The following is a 17,575-nucleotide window of genomic DNA, read 5'->3' as shown; positions in this document are numbered from 1 at the left end:
ATTTTTTTTTTCAATGTTTATTTATTTTTGAGAGACAGAGCGTGAGTATGGAAGGGACAGAGAGAGGGAGACACAGAATCTGAAGCAGACTCCAGGCTCTGAGCTGTCAGCACAGAGCCCGATGCAGGGCTCGAACCCGCGAACCATGAGATCATAACCTGAGCCGAAGTCGGACTCTTAACCGACTGAGCCACCCAGGCGCCCCTCGTTTTTCTTTTAATGTTTATAGGATCTGTGGTGATCGCTCCTTTTCATCTTATAGCCGCATCGCTGCCTTTTCGTTTGGATTTACCATTATTTTCTTAACTAGTTCCACACTCGTGGACAGTTGGTTGTTTCCAGTTTTGCACTATCGTACACACAGCAAATAATCCTGCAGCACATATATCTTTGTATATATATATATATTTTTTTTTTTTTAATGTTAAATTCTTGAAGTGGTATTGCTGGGGTCAAAGATGTCTTTTTCAGATTTCTAGTACATTTGGAGTTCTTTTCCCAAAAAAGTTGCCTCAGTTTATATTCCCAGCAACTTTGTATAAAGAGTGTAAAGAGTTTATATTCCCAGCAACTTTGTATAAAGACTTCAGGATGCCTGGGTGACTCTGTTGGTTGAGCGTCTGACTCTTGATTTAGGCTCAGGTCATGATCTCGCGGTTTGTGGGTTCAAGTCCTGCTGACAGTGTGGAGCCTGCTTGGGATTTTCTCTTCCTCCCTGTGTGCACCTCCCTTTGCTGTCTTTCTCTCTAAATAAATAAATAAATAAACTTAAAAAAAAAAATGGAGTGCGTTTCTCTGCACCTTTGCAATCCTAGTTACACTGTTATGTAATCTTTGCCAGCTTCCTAGGCAAAACTTGATGTTTCTATTTGTAGTTTTTTGATAACTAGTGAGATTAAAACTATTTGACTGTTTCATGTTTCCTTTGTTAGTTGCTTGCTTATGGGTTTTGTCTGTCATATGAGAGCCGACTCTTGGTTTGGGCTCAGGTCATGATCTTGCGGTTCTGTGAGTTCGAGTCCCACTTTGGACTCTGCTCTGGTACTTGGGATTCTGTGTGCGTGTGCGCGTGTATGTCTCAAAAATAAATAAACAAACTTTAAAAAATAAAAAAGTGTCTTTTGGTTAGAGAAGTTCTGGATCTTTACCTAGTCAGATATGTCAGTCTTTTCCTGTATGGTTTGTGCTGAAATACTCAGAAAGACGTCTCACAACAATATGTGGAATCCTTGTTTCTTTATAGCATTCCATTTAACTCTTTAATCCACTTTGTAGGGTATAAATTGTAAGGCAAAATTATTTCTTTTCCAAATAGTTGAATAATCCACCTTCTTTACGTTGATTAGAAACGCCCAAAAGTATATTAATAGAATTTAATGAATAGCAAAATAATTCATGTCTTAATTATAAAGATGGTTCATGTCATGCACGTAAACCTTTTTACTTAGGAAGAGTCCTTTTTTTATTAATTATTTTCTAAAGAAACACCATTGAACAGTAGCAGGGTCCATCAACTCTGGGTTATAATGAGCTGAGCCTGCACTACAGTTTGTAGTTAATAGGATTTATCCCTGTTTCTCATGCATCATATGAAAATCTCTCCTACCTTCATTTCTCATGGGCAGACTTGGGAAAGCTACCCTGGTCACACAGATGGGTCATGTTGAATTTGTGAATTTGTTACTCGATTACTTACTGATGGCTTGCTGGAATATTTCCTTTTGTTGGCATCTGATGTTCCTAATGAGACCTTTGGGTCTGATAGGACTCTGCGCTTCACTTTTATTTATTGCGTGCATTAAAATAACCACAGTTTTTAAGCATTTATGTGTATTCTAAGGACTTTGTCAGCTTGTTTAATCCTCTAATGACTCAGACGTGAACTTTACATGTTATCTTCTCTTTATAGATAAGGAAGCTGATGCTCAGAGAGGTTAAGTAGAAGCTAGTAACCAGTAACCAGAATTCTCAGATCGCAAAGCCTGGGCTCTTAAGCACCATAATACTTTGCCTTAGTAAATTTTTTGTTTGGGGTAGTAATTTTTTTTAGGATGTGTGAGCAAAGCCTTTAAAATGTTTCTTTTCCTCTTCTTACTGAGGTATACTGAAAGCTCTTCAGATCATGATTCAGATATGGAAGATTACCCAGATCCACAGGTAAGCCAAACATTTAATGGACCCACTTTTATTTTTTTTAGTCATTATGAACCCTCCTTAAAAAAAAAAAAAAGTGTGGAATAGAATAAGAGATTTAAACATCATCATCAAGGGGTGCCTGGTAGATCAGTCCGTTAAGCGTCCCTAATTCGGCTCAGGTCATGATCTTGCGGTTTGTGAGTTTGAGCCCTGTATCGGGCTCTGTGCTGACAGCTCGGAGCCTGGAGCCTGCTTTAGATTCTGTGTCTCCCTCTCTGCTCCTCCCCTGCTCACCCTCTGTCTCTCTCTCTCTCTCAAAAATAAATAAAACATTTAAAAAAAAATTTTAAACATCTTCATCAATACTTCTGTGGACAGTGTTGAGGAATCCTTGGGAAGGCCATCCTTTCAGTATTTGTGTTTATGGCCTGTTTTATAGGAAGAAGAAGGGAAGAGAATGGCCTGAAATAAGGGTACACAGGAATAGAAAGGGGAATTAATAGTAAAAATTGAGAAAAGGGTACATTTTCTGCTAAAGGGCTGCGGTTGCCAATAAGTAAGGTTGCATTTAAGAGACATATTTAAGTGATGCCAGATAATTTATAACTTACTCTCTTTTGTTCCCATTGGTAATTCCATTTTTTTGATATATTGACAAAATCAGGATGATAATGACATGTGATCTGGTTTTGAGTTGATGAGATAATAGTGGCTCTTCTTGGCCAGCTCATTGTCAAGCCCAGTTCTGTTATATATTTTAATAGTTCATTATTTATTTTGAGAGAGAGAGAGTGAGCAGGGCAGGGGTGGAGAGAGAAAATCCCAAGCAGGTTCCACGCTCAGCGAGGAGCCAGATGCAGGGCGCAAGCTGACAACCACGAGATCATGACTTGAGCCAGTATCATGTGTCAGAGGCTGAATCGACTGAACCACCCAGGGGCCCCCAATTCTGTTATATTTTTAATTTTTTTTTTTTTAACGTTTATTTATTTTTGAGACAGCATGAGCAGGGGAGGGGCAGAGAGAGAGGGAGACACAGAATCTGAAACAGGCTCCAGGCTCTGAGCTGGAGAGCTCTCAGCACAGAGCCCGACGCAGGGCCTGAACTCACGGACCGTGAGATCATGACCTGAGCTGAAGTCGGACGCTCAACCGACCAAGCCACCCAGGCGCCCCTATGTTATATTTTTAAAAAGCGAGCACGCTTCCTCGGTTTTCTTTAACTTTCATTTATTAAGTGGCGGTGAAGCGGGGGCACATCTGTTTGAACAGGAAATGTTGGTGAAGCATCTGTCAGCACCCGTGTTTTTTGACTGGAAGTGCTGTGAGGGAAGCTGCTGGTGGCTGCTCGTGCGCGTAGCCCGTGTCCGTGAGCGCCAGCGCGGTGACGTAGGCGATGTCGTGTTTCTGCCAGGCGGCAAATCACATGAACAGCTCCCTGCTCTCCTTATATCGGAAAGGACATCCTGACTCTGCTTCACGGACTCCCGAGATGGATCACAGAGAAGCCACCGTCTCGGCCCCACGGACACCTTCCGGAACAGACTCCATTCCTTCGAAGACCCCTGCCAGGGGTTCAGAGGGAGGGTGGTTTATTGATAGAACTCCCAGTGGAAAGATGGACCTGGCAGACGAGAAGAGCAATCACAAGAAGCCAGGATCCGAGAGAGAGGTATTTTTGTAGTGATGTGTTCACGGCCCCATTACCGCCACCTCTTCTTTCCAAGTGCAGGCCTTCTGATGGAGATGACCTTCCTCCAGATTAGTCTCCACACGCAGATGTCTTTTTACGAGTTAAGTCGGGTGGTTCTTTCGCGTATTAAGAATGACTCCATTCAGTCTAGAATCAGAGTCCTCACAAGTAATGGCCGGGAAAGCCCTGTGTGCGTGGCTGTCCTGCTGGCACTTCAGTCATCTGCTGCCCGCCTCAGTCACCGTGGCCTGGCGCTGTTTCCAGAACACCCACTCGCTCTCACCTGGGGCGTTTGCACTCATGCTTCTGTCTGAAACTCCCCCAGATTCCTGTGACTCACACCATCTTGTTTCCCTGTAATCTTCGCAGAGTCACATATTGACGTGTTAAATAGCACGTTGTGGGATGTTCTTTCCTGCCTCATCTCCTTTTGGTCAAGCCCTTGTGACCACTTAGAACTTACTGTAGAATTGTTTAGTTGGGTTTCTTCTTTGTCTTCTGTCTTCAGCTTCGGAGAGCAGGACCTTTGTTTTGCTTCATAGTGTCTCCCTGGCTAAAATGCACCCAGCACGTCGTTGTCAGGCAGTTGGTCGAATTTGTGCCTGATGAACTATCCGAGGTGCATTTACCAGCGCAAGTTAAAGAATAGGTACCTCGTGTGCGTGTTATGCTTGGAAGGCTGGTTGTTGTCAGAGGAAGGGAAATCAGCTCGTGAACAGCTGTGTGGTTCGTGTTGAGCCTCGGGTAATGCCTTCAGGGAGCCTGTACAAATGGGCACACCGTGAAAATGTACTAAATAAGGGACACCCTTTTTTTTTAACCTTTGTAAGTTGCAGTATACTGTACATAAAAGTGAAGCTGGATGAATTATCACAAAGTGAATACACTGGGCACCATCCTTAACTGATTTTTTTTTTTTTTTTTTTTTTTGAGAGAGAGAGCGAGAGAGGCACGCGAACGAGTGCAAGAGGGGCAGAGAGAGACAGAGAGACAGAATCCCACGCAGGTTTCCATTGTCAGCACGGAGCCCAACATGGGGCTCCCATCTCACCAACTGTGAGATCATGTCCTGAACCAAGATCAAGGGTGGGACGTTTAACCCACTGAGCCATCCAGGTGCCCCCTTAACTGATTCTAATGCCTGGCATTAGATCCCCTAGGAGATCCCCTAGGAGAGGGGATTTACAGTGATCTGTCCCACGATAGGCCCTGAGTATGCCCCCGGGGCTCACTGTCCAGTGTGGTAAGTGCTAGCCACCCATGGCTCTTGAGCACTTGAAATGTGGCTAGTGAAAATGAGGAACTGAATTATTCATTTAAATTTGTAAAATAATACTTCAGTTATTAGAAAACTTCTAATATGGGGCGCCTAGGTGGCTCAGTCAGTTAAGTGTCCGACTTCAGCTCAGGTCATGATCTCACGGTTCGTGAGTTCGAGCCCCACATCGGGCTCTGTGTTGACAGCTCGGAGCCTGGAGCCTGCTTCAGATTCTTGTCTCCCTCTCTCTCTCTGCCCCTCCCCCCCTCATGCTCTATCTCTGTCTCTCACAGGTAAATAAACATTTTTAAAAAATTAAAAAACAAAAAACTTCTAAGTATGTTTGGAACAACTTGGGCATGTGAATGTACTCTTTCAGCTGTAAGTTTTATGAAGTCTAAATGCAAATTAAATATTTCCCACTAAAATTTAGTGTACGAGTTGAGATGTGCTATTAGCATAAAATACATGTTAGACTTTGGAGACTTACTATGAAAGATAATGTAAGACCTCTCAATTTTTTATACTGACTGTATGTTGAAACGATAATATTTTGAGTATATTTTGTTAAGTCACGTACTAAATTTCACTTGTTGATTTCCCTCTTTTTTAAACGTGGCTACTAGAACATATTTAAAATTTTGTATGTGGCATTGTGTTTCTCTTGGACGACACCACTGTAAGTGGTTTTTGAGAACCACTTACTTGATGTGGCAAAACCGTTCTCCTTTTGAATTTTCACTAGACCTTTTTCAGACCTCTTTGTGTTAATCATGTTTTTAGAGGACATTATTGCAAGGTTAAGGAAATAGCTTGAGTCTTAAGTTGAATTATACTTTTTTATGGCTTTCGAAGCAGCTCTGTAGTCATATTTAATTTAGCGGTTCATCAGGCATCACATGAAGACCAACTGGTGAAAAGCTCAGTGAGAAATTAAAGGTGAACATGAGCATCTCACCTCCCGTGAAAGAAACAAGGAGAGTTGCTCAAACACAGGGCAGATTATGGCAGGCTATAATACAGTTGCAAATTCAGCGTTCTGGGAATATGGGCATGAGATTAACTCTAACGAGAAGAATCGTGTGTCAGGGCATAAACTGAGCTTTACAGCTGTGGAAGAGAAGGATGCTCTCCAGCAGCTACCATCCTGGAGCAGAGAGGTTGGGAATAGCCAAAGTAGGTGCAAGTGCCAGGGCAGAAATGGGGTATTTTAGGGCCACCTGGGTGGCTCAGTCGGTTAAGCATCCAACCGTTGATTTCAGCTCACATCATGATCTCTCTGTTCATGAGTTCAAGCCCTGCGTCAAGCTCTGTGCTGACATCGTGGAGCCTGCTTGGGATTCTCTGTCTCCCTTTCCCTCTGCCCCTCCCTTACTTATACACACATTCTCTCTCTCTCTCTCTCTCCCTCAAAATAAATAAGAATACACTTAAAAGAAATGGGGTATTTTAAATAATGACCATCTTTTTGTTTTTGTTAAAAAAAAAAAACAAAAAAAAACCCCAGGCGTCCCTGGTTTTTGTTTTTTATTTACTTAAGTAATTTCTCCACCCAAACTCATGACCCCTAGATCAAGAGTTGAATGTTCTTCCGAATGAGCCAGCCAGGTGCGCCTAAATAACAGCCCTCTTTAAGAAAACATTGCCATTGTAATTTCAAGCATGGCATATTTAAATTTGTTTTCTTTCCAGGATTCCAAAGACGCTTCTCTGCTGGAGAGTAATGAAAAAAGGAAAGGCAGGCTGAAGCGCAAGGGAAACAAGAGGAAGAAAGACCTTCAGGAAGTAGACGGAGAAATACAAGCCGTCCTGCAGAGGAAAGGTGAGCCACGGGTCTGGGGGGGGGGCTGAGCATGCGTGAAAGAGGCTTCGCTAGTCCCAGCTGTCGTTCTGGGGGGCCTGCTGTGTGCGGTTCATGAGAAAACACTTCGGTGTCTCGTGGTCTCAGTTTATTTAAACATTATTAAATGCAGCGCTGAGTTACTACTGAATCACTAATCTTTTCGTCTCCTCGTTTGATTGCCAGCTAAAGCCAAGGGGCTGGAATTACAGATCTCCAAGGTGAAATTTGAAGATGTTGGAGGCAGCGATACGACATTAAAAGTTAGTTCACATTCAGAATTTTACTCAGATGGTATATTGCCAATCAGTTATTCACGGAAAGCAGCCTGGAAGGGGGGGGTGGTGGTGAAACTTGGCCTGTACCCCGCAGGGTGCTGAGGGATAAAAGAAACAGTACCTTCCGCTTTTCCACCACTAATTATGGTGTACGTAAGGTTCGTGCTTTGTAAGTAATACTGTTGTACGCGAAAAATTCTAAGAGAATACTGTGCAAAATTATATGCCAACAAACTGGGCAATCTGGAAGAAATGGAGATTCCTAGAAACTCAAGTGCACTACCCAAACTGTAAGTAACCCTGTTAGTTATTGTCCAGTGTCTACTCTGCCAGTTACCGTGGTGGTTACTTTCCATCATCAGTGCGAGGTAGCTGTTACCACAGCTGAGGACACGGAGGCTTAGGCAGGTTCCTGTGGAGTCCCACCGTGGGTCCCAGAAGCCAGGGCTCAAACTCATGAGTCTGCTGCTTTGCAGAACAGGTTTCCTTCCACTTGGATTCCTTCTCTCTCGGGCCGCGAAAGACCTCTTTCCTGTTTATTCCCTGCTAGGAAGTCTGCAAGATGCTCATCCACATGCGTCACCCGGAGGTGTACCGCCACCTGGGCGCCACCCCGCCGCGTGGGGTTCTCCTTCACGGGCCGCCGGGCTGCGGGAAGACCTTGCTCGCGCACGCCATTGCAGGGGTGAGCTTTGCTGACACGCAGTTGCTTCTGTTGCTTTTGTTCTGTTTGTCTTTATTTTCCTCTTTGGTCAACTTGAACCAGACTTGACGTATTCCCAGGAGGACTGATCCTCTCTTCATTTTTCACCTCTTTCACGCAGCTCTTTGTGAGATGCTATTTTTTTGATACATCCAATTATTTATATGGCAAAGGTTGGGTGGGAAGCAAAATAATATGTCTGTAAATACCCTTTTTTTAACACACAGTGTATATTTTAGTTCCCTTTTCCCCTTTAAGCCAGTGATTCTCAAAAGCAGTAAATAAGGAAACCAAGGACTATATTGTTTTTCACAGCTACATATACTGAAAATCTCCATTCAGAGTCATGTTCTTATACTTTTTAGTGTTAAAATAACGTTTCTGAAATGGTAATAATACTTAGTTGGCAAGATAAAGTTAGCAATCTTATTTTCATCCCATGAGTTGTTTTTGGAAACTGTTGGGTGGTAAATGCAAAATGTCCCAGTGACTTCAGTTTGAAGAATAGCGTGTCATAGTAGCTACTAATAGGTTAGGATCTGCGGGATCGGCGCTCTTACGGGACAACAGGTTTGCCTCACTTGCTCCTCTGTTGAACAAAGTGTCCTGTGACAGGTGCATGCCAGATGCTGGAAAACAGCGATAAGTACAGAAAATCCAGGTTTACATTCAAGGAGCTTTTCAGTCTAATAGGAGAGGCCGACATTAAGCAGCTATCATACAAGTAAACACTGTGCACGGTCACAGCAGAAATGAGTGGGAGACAGGAAGTGTGGGATGCTAGCTGGTCCCAGGTTGCCCGTGGTTGAGGAAGTGATTTTCAGAATAGCCTGAGGATGAGTAGGGCTCAGGCAGGCTTGTTGCCCTCCGTGCTGGTGGGGCTGCAGCGGCTGCTCCTCCTTTATGACAGGAACCTGTCCTCTGCCGACTAGCTGGCTCCTCCTCGGGATGCCGGGGTGAGAAGTGCCTGTAGCGTGAGCGGGAAGGACTGTCACAACCCCTGCCCTTTCCTATTAAATTGTTCTGGCTCGGGGTGTCTGGGTGACTCGGTCAGTTGAGCGTCCAACTTCAGCTCGGGTCATGCGTCGGGCTCTGTGCCAACGGCTCGGCGCCTGGAGCCTGCTTCGGGTTCTGTGTGTCCTTCTCTCTCTGCACCTCCCCTGCTCACGCTCTGTCTCTCTCTCAAAAATAAACATTAAAAAAAAGTTTTTTAAGGAAAAAAAATTGTTCTGGCTCAGCTATAGGTCGGGGGTAAACACGTCTGAAGATTCAAGACCCTTTATTCAGAAGACATAACGACAATTTCATGGTGACTCTTGTGAAGTAAAAACGGGTGGAAGTATCTAGTCGCTGTGTTTGAATTAAACTGTAGATTTTTAAATAATGGTTTTCATCGGACCGACACAAAAGATGAAGTTCCTCAGAAAAGAGGTCATTTTAAAAATTAAATTTTGAGGGACGCCTGGGTAGGGCTCAGTCAGTTGAGCATCCGACTTCGGCTCAGGTCAGGATCTCACAGTTCGAGTTCGAACCCCCCGTCGGGCTCTGTGCTGATGGTGCAGAGACTGTTTGGGATTCTCTCTCTCTCTTTCTCCCTTTCTCTGTCCACCCCCTCCCCCATGCCCTTTCTCTCTCTCTCAAAAATAAAGAAACTTTAAAAAAAAATTCACTTTTGAGAGAGGGACTGAATAAGGAAAAGGGAGGGGGAAGATAAATTTTCAAAATGTGGTCATTCTTTCCTGTGTTTGTCCCCAGGAACTGGACCTCCCAATTCTGAAAGTAGCTGCCACGGAGATTGTATCCGGAGTGTCTGGGGAGTCTGAGCAGAAGCTGAGAGAATTGTTCGAGCAGGCAGTGGTGAGTCAGCTGGTGACCCACGTTGGGCTGTCTGCTCGTGCGGCGTTACGACGGAGAGCCTGTCCATCCAGGGCCAGTGTCCGTCAGCCTGGTCGCCTGCCATCCTCTTGTAAACTTGGTGATTTGTTATCTGTGATGACTAAATATTTAAAATAGATCCACTGATACAGACTGTTGGATAACATCGTCTGTTCAGTCTGAAATCAAGTGTAACTGTAATTGGTGAGAAGTTCTGGGCTGTCACACCCAGTGGGCGTTTGCTGAAAATAGATACCCTGGGGCACCTGGGTGGCTCACTAGGTTAAGCTTCTGACTTCGGCTCAGGTCATGATCTCCCAGTTCATGGGTTCCAGCCCTACGTCAGGATCTCTGCTATCAGCTCAGAGCCTGCTTGGATCCTCTGCCCCTCCCCCACTAGCGTGTGTGCATGCGATCTCTCTCTCTCTCTCAAAAAGAAATATTTTTTAAAAAATTCTTTTATGTTATTTACTTTTGAGAGAAACAGAGAATGTGAACGGAGAATGGGCAGAGAGAGATAGAAAGAGAATCCCAAGCAGGCTCTGCACTGTCAGCACAGAACCTGATGTGGGGCTCAAACTCGTGAATCTTGAGTTCAAGACCTGAGCTGAAATCAAGAGTCAGACACTTAACCAACTGAGCCACCCAGACACCCCACAAAAATAAACAAACGTTAAAAAAAAAAGAAAATACCTTATCCTTGTGAGATTTTCTGTCACTTTCACTTTGCACAAATTAAGTTACCAAACAACTTGTAAGTAGCATGAAAATTTTTAACATTTAGGATTATCACATTCTAAAAACAACCATAGAAATGCCAGGATAAACTCTTCTCCTTTTGCCTAATTGAACTTGTACAAAGAAAATCTTGTTAACCAGAGAAATTACGAGACTGGATTTTATCCTAATTGTAATTCATTTCTGAATTACTATTAAATTCACTATTTAATTACTATTAAATTACTATTAATTACTATTAAATTACTATTTAATGCACTATTAAAATGTGGGTGTTTAGGAACATCTGGGGAAGACATTTACATTCTATTAGAATTTTATCCTGAGGATACGTGATAGTTACAGGCCTGTGCTTGCCAGTCAGAGTCATGGTCTCCAGTCGTCGTGCCTCCATGCACTGACCGCCTGGTCGTGGACGGAAGAGGTTTAACCACTGTAACCCTTAGTTTCCTTGCCGGGAAGCTGGGTTAATAACATTACTCAAGGGGTCCCTGGCTGGCACAGTCAGCTAAGTGTCCAACTCTTGATTTTGGCTCAGGTCACAAAGTCATGGACTTATGGTCTTGGGATCTAGCTCCTCCTTGGGCTCTGCAGTGACTCTTTGAGGTTCTCTCTCTCTTAGCCCCTCGCCTGCTTGCACTTGCACTCCTCTCTCTTTCTCAAAATAAATACGCTTTAAAGAAAATAATAATGCTCAAATCTCATGGCAGTTTGGGTCGTATTAAATGGGAGGATCCTTACAAACCCTCAGTGGCCTGCCCAGCTCATGGCAGATGCCCTGTAGATGCTGTGACATTGTGCACACTTGAGAGTCACTAGTTGTCACTGTAGTTAAAACTAAGAAAAAGTGAAAAGATCAACTTTATGTCATTATTTGCACCCAGAATATGTAAGGGTTGTTGAACGTGGCCAGTATAGAAGCTGGTAAGAAATTAGAAGAGAACTTGTATTTTAGCAATACTTGAGAAAATAATTTTTTTCTTTCTAAGTTTTTATTTAAATTCCAGTTTATGATGGCCTTTTGTGGTATTTTTATTTCCAGTCAAATGCACCCTGTGTCCTCTTCATTGATGAAATTGATGCCATTACCCCCAAAAGAGATGTTGCTTCAAAAGATATGGAACGAAGGATTGTGACCCAGCTCCTAACCTGCATGGACGGTCAGTTTAAAAAATTACGTTCATTTTAAGATGATAAATTGTGTTTCTTTTACCAGTGTAAGTAACGTGTGAGGACATGAGCCATTCAGGTAGAGTAAAGCTGAGAGTAAAAAATCCTTTTCATAAAGAATTAGATCATTAATTTTTTGGAGCGCATCTGACGGTTATTTTAATGCATTTATACACAGAAATATACTGGCATTGTTTTCCTTCTTACAATGCTGAGATTGCACCATACACCTTGTTATATATAACCTGTTGTTTGAATCTTTTTTGTTTATTTGTTTATTTTGAGAGAGAGAGAGAGCATGCAGGCGCATGAGTGGGGGAGGGGCAGACGGGGGGTGGGTGGGGAGAGAAAGAGAGAATCCCCAGCAGGTTCACGAGCCGTGAGATCATGACCTGAGCTGAAATCAAGAGTTGGACACTCAACCGACTGAGCCCCCCAGGCGCCCCTGGTTGTTTGTATGTTAACAGTACATGTGGGAAATGTTGCTGTTTCAATGCCTTTGTGTTTGCTGCTTGACTGCTGCAGGGTTCTCTTCAGGACAGAGTTCTCCTGCTGCTCGTCCTCTTGGCTGCGGGCGTTAAAACCCACATGCCTCAGCAGTGGGATCAGCTTTGTTCCCATCCCGGTCGCAGCCCAGGGGCGTTCAGCGCGCGCGGAGCGTCATCACGTGAACATGCGTGTGCAGCTCATGATGCTGCCTGAAGTATTAGGTGCCACCTCCCTTCCTATACTGTCTTTTGCTTGTGCAGTAGTGACCTCATAGCCTGAACCTCTTCCTTGAGCTTTTATGCAGTTTTCATCAAGTATGTAAGAGCCTTCCTGTGTCACTGAAACCTCCCACCTTGTGTCTCTCTTCTCACCCTGAGGTTTACCAAAGGCATAGTTGCTGTCAAGTAAACACGTTTGTATTCTGTTCCACCCTGCACCTCACCCATAACTCCACGTCCGCCGCTGCCATCGTACTGAGGCGCATCGTGGAATGATCGTGGGGCATCCCAGCGCTGACCTCTCCAAACCTTTGTTCTTTAGTTTCCTAGTCTACAGACCTACCTCTTGCAGGTGTGGTGGGGCCTGGCCAAGGGCCACTGTGCCCTGGTGCCTGGCAGGCAGTGAGTGCCAGGTCAGCTCAGTAGTTCTCAACAGTGTTCGATGTGGCCAACCCCCTCGTCCTGGTTGTCGTAGGCACAGGTGGCTGAGCATGACCGTTGTCTTTCTGGCGGCCCCTTGGCTCTCTGGCCCGTCCTCACCGGTCCTCTTCCATGCCTACCTGCTTCCCCCCCATCCTCTATACAGAGGTGCTCTGTAAGGTTTCCCACTCGGTCTTCTCCTTGCCTTCTGCCCATCTCCCAGCCGTCTCCTGTGTCTCTTCATGAGACACAAATTTCATCTGTAACCTTGATATCTAAGAAGCCTCCAACACCTGTTCCCGGCTGCCTGCGAGATCCGTCACAGTTGGTGTGTCCCAGGCCGGACCCTCTCCCCCCATCACCCCTCTGCCTTTCCCTCCCATTTCTGCACTCACCCAGCAGTACCCCCTCCCTCCTTATCGTCCAGAGGAGGACCTCATGTCTCTCCCTTCTCCGTGCCCTCCACTGTTGTCTGCAGCTGCCCTGCAATTGGGTGTTTCCTGTTTCTTCCCCACCTTCTCTCCTCTCGCCTGATGGCTGTGATCAGACCGCAATAAGCTCTTCCCTGTATTCCTCTTTACTCTGTTCAAATTACCATTAGAATTGTCTTCCTGAAACACAAACCTTATCAGAAAAACCCTTTCCTGGCTTCCTGTTGGCTAAGGGATATTCTACAAGTTTCTCGTGTCTTGGATGTCAGAGTACTTACTTAGCGTCTTACTCCCTTGTTACCCATGAGGAGTGTGACCTCAGACTCCCCGCCGGCCCACCTGGGTTCAGTTGAAGGCAGTAATCCGAAGGAAGGGTACACGTGGGGCCGTGTGGTCCGTCATTCCTAGAACTGTCTAGATTGGGCCAGAGCAGCGCAGAGGGTAGCACACCCCGTCTCCACGCCACACGTCTGCTGTGAGACCGCCACTCCTCATTCCTGCCAGACTCGGCTGCTGGGCTGCTCCCCAGGCTGAGCACGCCACACGTGTTCGTGCCTCCGTGCTGTCGCTCACACTGTGTCGTCACGTGGATTTCGTCAACGTGTGTCCGCTTATTAGCGTCCTTCCTCATCCTTCAAGGCTTTCCCCAAACATTACCTCTCTGTGAATCTCCCTCGGTCCTCCATCAGAATCCGTGCTCTCTTCCGTCGGATTCCTGTGTTGCTTTGTTTATACCTGTTACTGTGTCACGGAATTTGTCCCGTGGCTTTCTCCGTAGGTTGTGAACTTCTTGAGGACAAAGCGTGTCTGTTTTCTTTACAGCTTTCGCGTATTAGACAATTAGTAAATGATAGCTTTATGTCCATACTGCTGGCAAAATGTGAACTACTCTCTAGCCACTTAAGCCACTTCTGTAAACGTGATCGTCCTCCGTCCCTGGGGCCTTATCCACCATTCATCCTGTGTCTGCTTCTTACTAGATCTGAATACCATGGCTGCCACCGCTCAGGTCCTAGTCATTGGAGCCACTAACCGCCCGGACTCATTAGACCCTGCTTTGAGACGTGCAGGAAGGTTCGACCGAGAAATATGCCTGGGTATCCCAGATGAAGCATCCAGGGAAAGGTACACTCTTCGTATGTCACGGGTCATCTGAACTGAATGTTTTGAAAACAAGAGGTGACAAAAACCACGTAGCCTTTTTTTTTCTCTTTGTTCTTGTGCTAGTAGCCTTGACCTGGACGGGAAAAGGCCCTCTTTAAATTAGTACTTAAGAAACTGACATGCTCGTCAATAACAGGGCCATTGTTTCAGGCTGTTTTCCCAGTAGTGATGGTGGATGTATGTGTGTATACCCCTTGGTCTGGTCCTACTGACGGTGGCTGGTATCATGGAGTCTGCAGATCAACGTAGGGACAGTGTGGGCAGCTGGGGAACAGAGCGTGCTCACTGGCCCACTTGTCAGTTGCATTGACCACTAACCTGCCTAAGACCACAGGTTTCCTGACAAGGCAGCTGGAGAGTTGTAAGTGAAAGCTGTCTCTGTATTTTGCAGGACCAGCCTTTCCTAGTAATGGGGGTTGAATGTCCGGAGAGCAAAGAAATCGCTGCCAGTGTCTCAATAAGCAAGGAAGGTGTGGGAGGCACCGTTGAGGCAGCGCATAGAGGTCTGATAAAGGGTTTTTCTGTGACGCCGTGTCTGTCGTGGCTTTGGGCTTAAGTTTGTGACACTAAAATTGGTGTATGTGGTTCGAGGAGTAGGTGGCATGTAGCGAGAAGAAACAGTCACAGGACGGTGACGGAGGGAAGGGGTGACAGGCAGGAGGCTTCGCGGAAGTAAACGTGGTTGTAAGGCACGTGGTGGGAGAGAAGGTTAGAGAGAGTGAGACAGGAGCGCATCGACCTTCCTTCTTCCCCGTATGTGATGTGCTTCAGCTTCTGATTGTTTGGCAGTTCCTTCCTCGGTTACCGTATTCGGTCCGGCTCATGTGCTCCTCGTACTGCCACACGTATGATGTTTAAACAGTCACGCAGCTACTCAGGCTTGTTTAGTGTGTTTAACCTGCCGCAAAATGATAGTTAACGTCTGAGTTGTTCCTATTTACGCCACAAACATGTATTGAGTGTATGGGGTGTGCTGGTACGTTCTGGAAGGCGTTGTGAGGAATACGAAGAGTGGCGAGTCCTTGCTTTGCAGAGGCCTGTGTCCTTTATCGAGCCCTTTTCATCCTGTGCCCACCTTCTGTAGAGAGAGGGACACGTGGGGCCCGTCTTCGCTGCTAGACAGGACCCTTTGTTCATCCACCCAGCACTCCCTCATCGACAGAGTCAAAGGGCTTCTGCTGAGGGCCACGGTTTGAAAAATATAAGCCTATAGAAAAGTGAAAAGAATAGTACGATGAGTATGTGCACACCCTTCAGCTGGGGCACCACTCACTCGCACATCCGCACTCCCTTCCAGTCTCAGCAGAAAACCTACATATATTTGTGTGCGTGTGTGTGTGTGTACCTTTTTTTTTTTTTTTTCCAAGCCATTTGAAGACGGAGGACAACAGGATGACGCTTCAGCCATAAGTACTTCCCCGGGTGACTGTCACTCCATTTCACACCATTTCAGGAAATTTAACACTGATGCGATAATACTAACATACGGTCTGTTCTGATTTTCCCAGTTGCCCCTAAAATGTCCATTTTAATTGCTTTCTCCTTGATCTGTGTAGTTTTATGTTTCATGTGGCATCCATTCTGGGATCAAACCTGCCGTTTAGTCAATGTGACCCTTTAACCTTACCCTGCCTCTTCAGGGAGGAAGTGCTTTCATGACATTGACATTTCCCAGGTGCCTCATAGTTTAAACTTGCCTGACCGTCTCTTCCTGATGGGACTCAGCGTAGGCATTTTGGGCAAAATACCGCCTGGGTGGTGAGGTGTCCTCAGCGTCCTCTCGGGAGGCTCCGAGTGTTCCTTTGTGTCATTATTGGTCCTGTTAAGTCCGGTCACCCAGTTGGGAAGTTTGTCAAGAGTTTTCTCCTCTAAAGGTACCTTTTTCCTTTATTCTTAACGTAATCCAGACATTTCTGGCACTAAAGGGTATTTATGGCCTCCTGTTGTCGGTTTGTCCAAATTCCACGTGAGACTCCGCGTGAGGTCTGTTGGCGTTCACGTCGGTGTTTCGTGTAGGCTGGGTGGCCTGGCTCGGTCACGGCGGCCAGCGCAGGGGTTGTGTCTCAGAACGAAGGGGGTGTTAGGTGTTCGCTGTGTTTAAGGCCAGGTGGGTAGAATGGGGTCAAAGCCTGAAAGATGATAGCTCTTGAATATAATCATGAGTGAGGATTTTTTAAGTGAGTATATTTTGAAAAAATGTTTATTCTGGTAAAAATAAACACATAAAATTTACCACGCTGACCATTTTTAGCAGTATGGTTTGGGAATATTAATTTGTATTTACTTTGGAACAAATTTCTAGTACTTTTCCATTTTGCAATTGAATCCTGCAAAACTAACATTGGACACGGCGGTTGGCATTTCAGTCGCTTGTGAGTGATCAGAAGAACGCTGAATACAAAAAGAAACGGGGTCTTAGGGAGGATATATCGGGCAAGGCAGACCTGGTCTGGGGGGTTCTGAAAGGCTTCCCCGAGGAAGCTGAGACTTTAAGGACAATAGCAACTAACTGGTCACGTGACGCTGAGAGCGTCCCTGGTAGGAGTAGCCTGCGCAGAGAGGCCCTGAGGCGACTGAGCCCAGTGAGTCCAGGAACCTAGGAGAAGAACACTATGGCTGTGGACGAGCGACAGCGGAAAGGCTGGCAAGGGATGCAGAAGGCAGTTCACACCCAGTTGGTAGATTCTGGACCTCGCTGGCAGTGTGGGCGGGAATGAAAGCAATTACTGTAAGCAAGACAGTGATGGAAACAGGCTGTTTATGTGGAAGGAGATCATCGTAGCTGCGGCATGAAGAATGAAGGGAAAAAGAGCAAGAGCAGGTTCTGGTGGACCCGCGATGGGGCTGCTACGATGTCTGGACGAGACGGTGACGGGCTTAAGGAGACGGGCAAGAGGTGGAGATAAGGGGAGCGGAGCCTGGTGGGAGCATCTGGGGTGATCAGTCGTCTAGCCAGTAGGCCCAGTGGGTTGCGTTTCTTGGCAGAAGGTACATGTGGAAAGTGGGAGCGGTTATTGAGCAGGAAGGAATAGTCCCATTTCTATCTGTTTTTGTTTTTGGAGAGAGAGGGGGTGCGAATGAGCGAGGGGCCAGGAGAGAGGGAATCTCACAAGGGGCAGAGAGAGAGAGAGAAGTAGGGCTCACCCAGGGCCGGGCCTGTGC

At 45.7% G+C, this 17,575-nt stretch overlaps 1 protein-coding gene across 5 annotated transcripts in view; it reads left to right on the top strand.

Annotated features, from left to right (window-relative positions):
- Positions 1-17,575, top strand: part of NVL (nuclear VCP like) — a 90,892-nt gene that overhangs the window by 7,936 nt on the left and 65,381 nt on the right. For 4 of the 5 annotated variants that reach the window (XM_058701821.1, XM_058701819.1, XM_058701823.1 and 1 more), the window contains 8 exons: positions 2,100-2,157; positions 3,551-3,808; positions 6,780-6,909; positions 7,114-7,190; positions 7,756-7,890; positions 9,664-9,765; positions 11,564-11,681; positions 14,230-14,374. In XM_058701821.1, coding sequence (XP_058557804.1) covers positions 2,100-2,157; positions 3,551-3,808; positions 6,780-6,909; positions 7,114-7,190; positions 7,756-7,890; positions 9,664-9,765; positions 11,564-11,681; positions 14,230-14,374 — 1,023 coding nt within the window. The remainder of the gene's footprint in view (positions 1-2,099; positions 2,158-3,550; positions 3,809-6,779; positions 6,910-7,113; positions 7,191-7,755; positions 7,891-9,663; positions 9,766-11,563; positions 11,682-14,229; positions 14,375-17,575) is intronic. The other variant, XM_058701822.1, reaches the window with a different exon arrangement.

The sequence above is a fragment of the Neofelis nebulosa genome, chromosome 15 (assembly GCF_028018385.1).
Source record: "Neofelis nebulosa isolate mNeoNeb1 chromosome 15, mNeoNeb1.pri, whole genome shotgun sequence".
Classification (NCBI taxonomy): Eukaryota; Metazoa; Chordata; class Mammalia; order Carnivora; family Felidae; genus Neofelis; species Neofelis nebulosa.
This window is presented reverse-complemented; position numbering and strand designations above follow the sequence as displayed.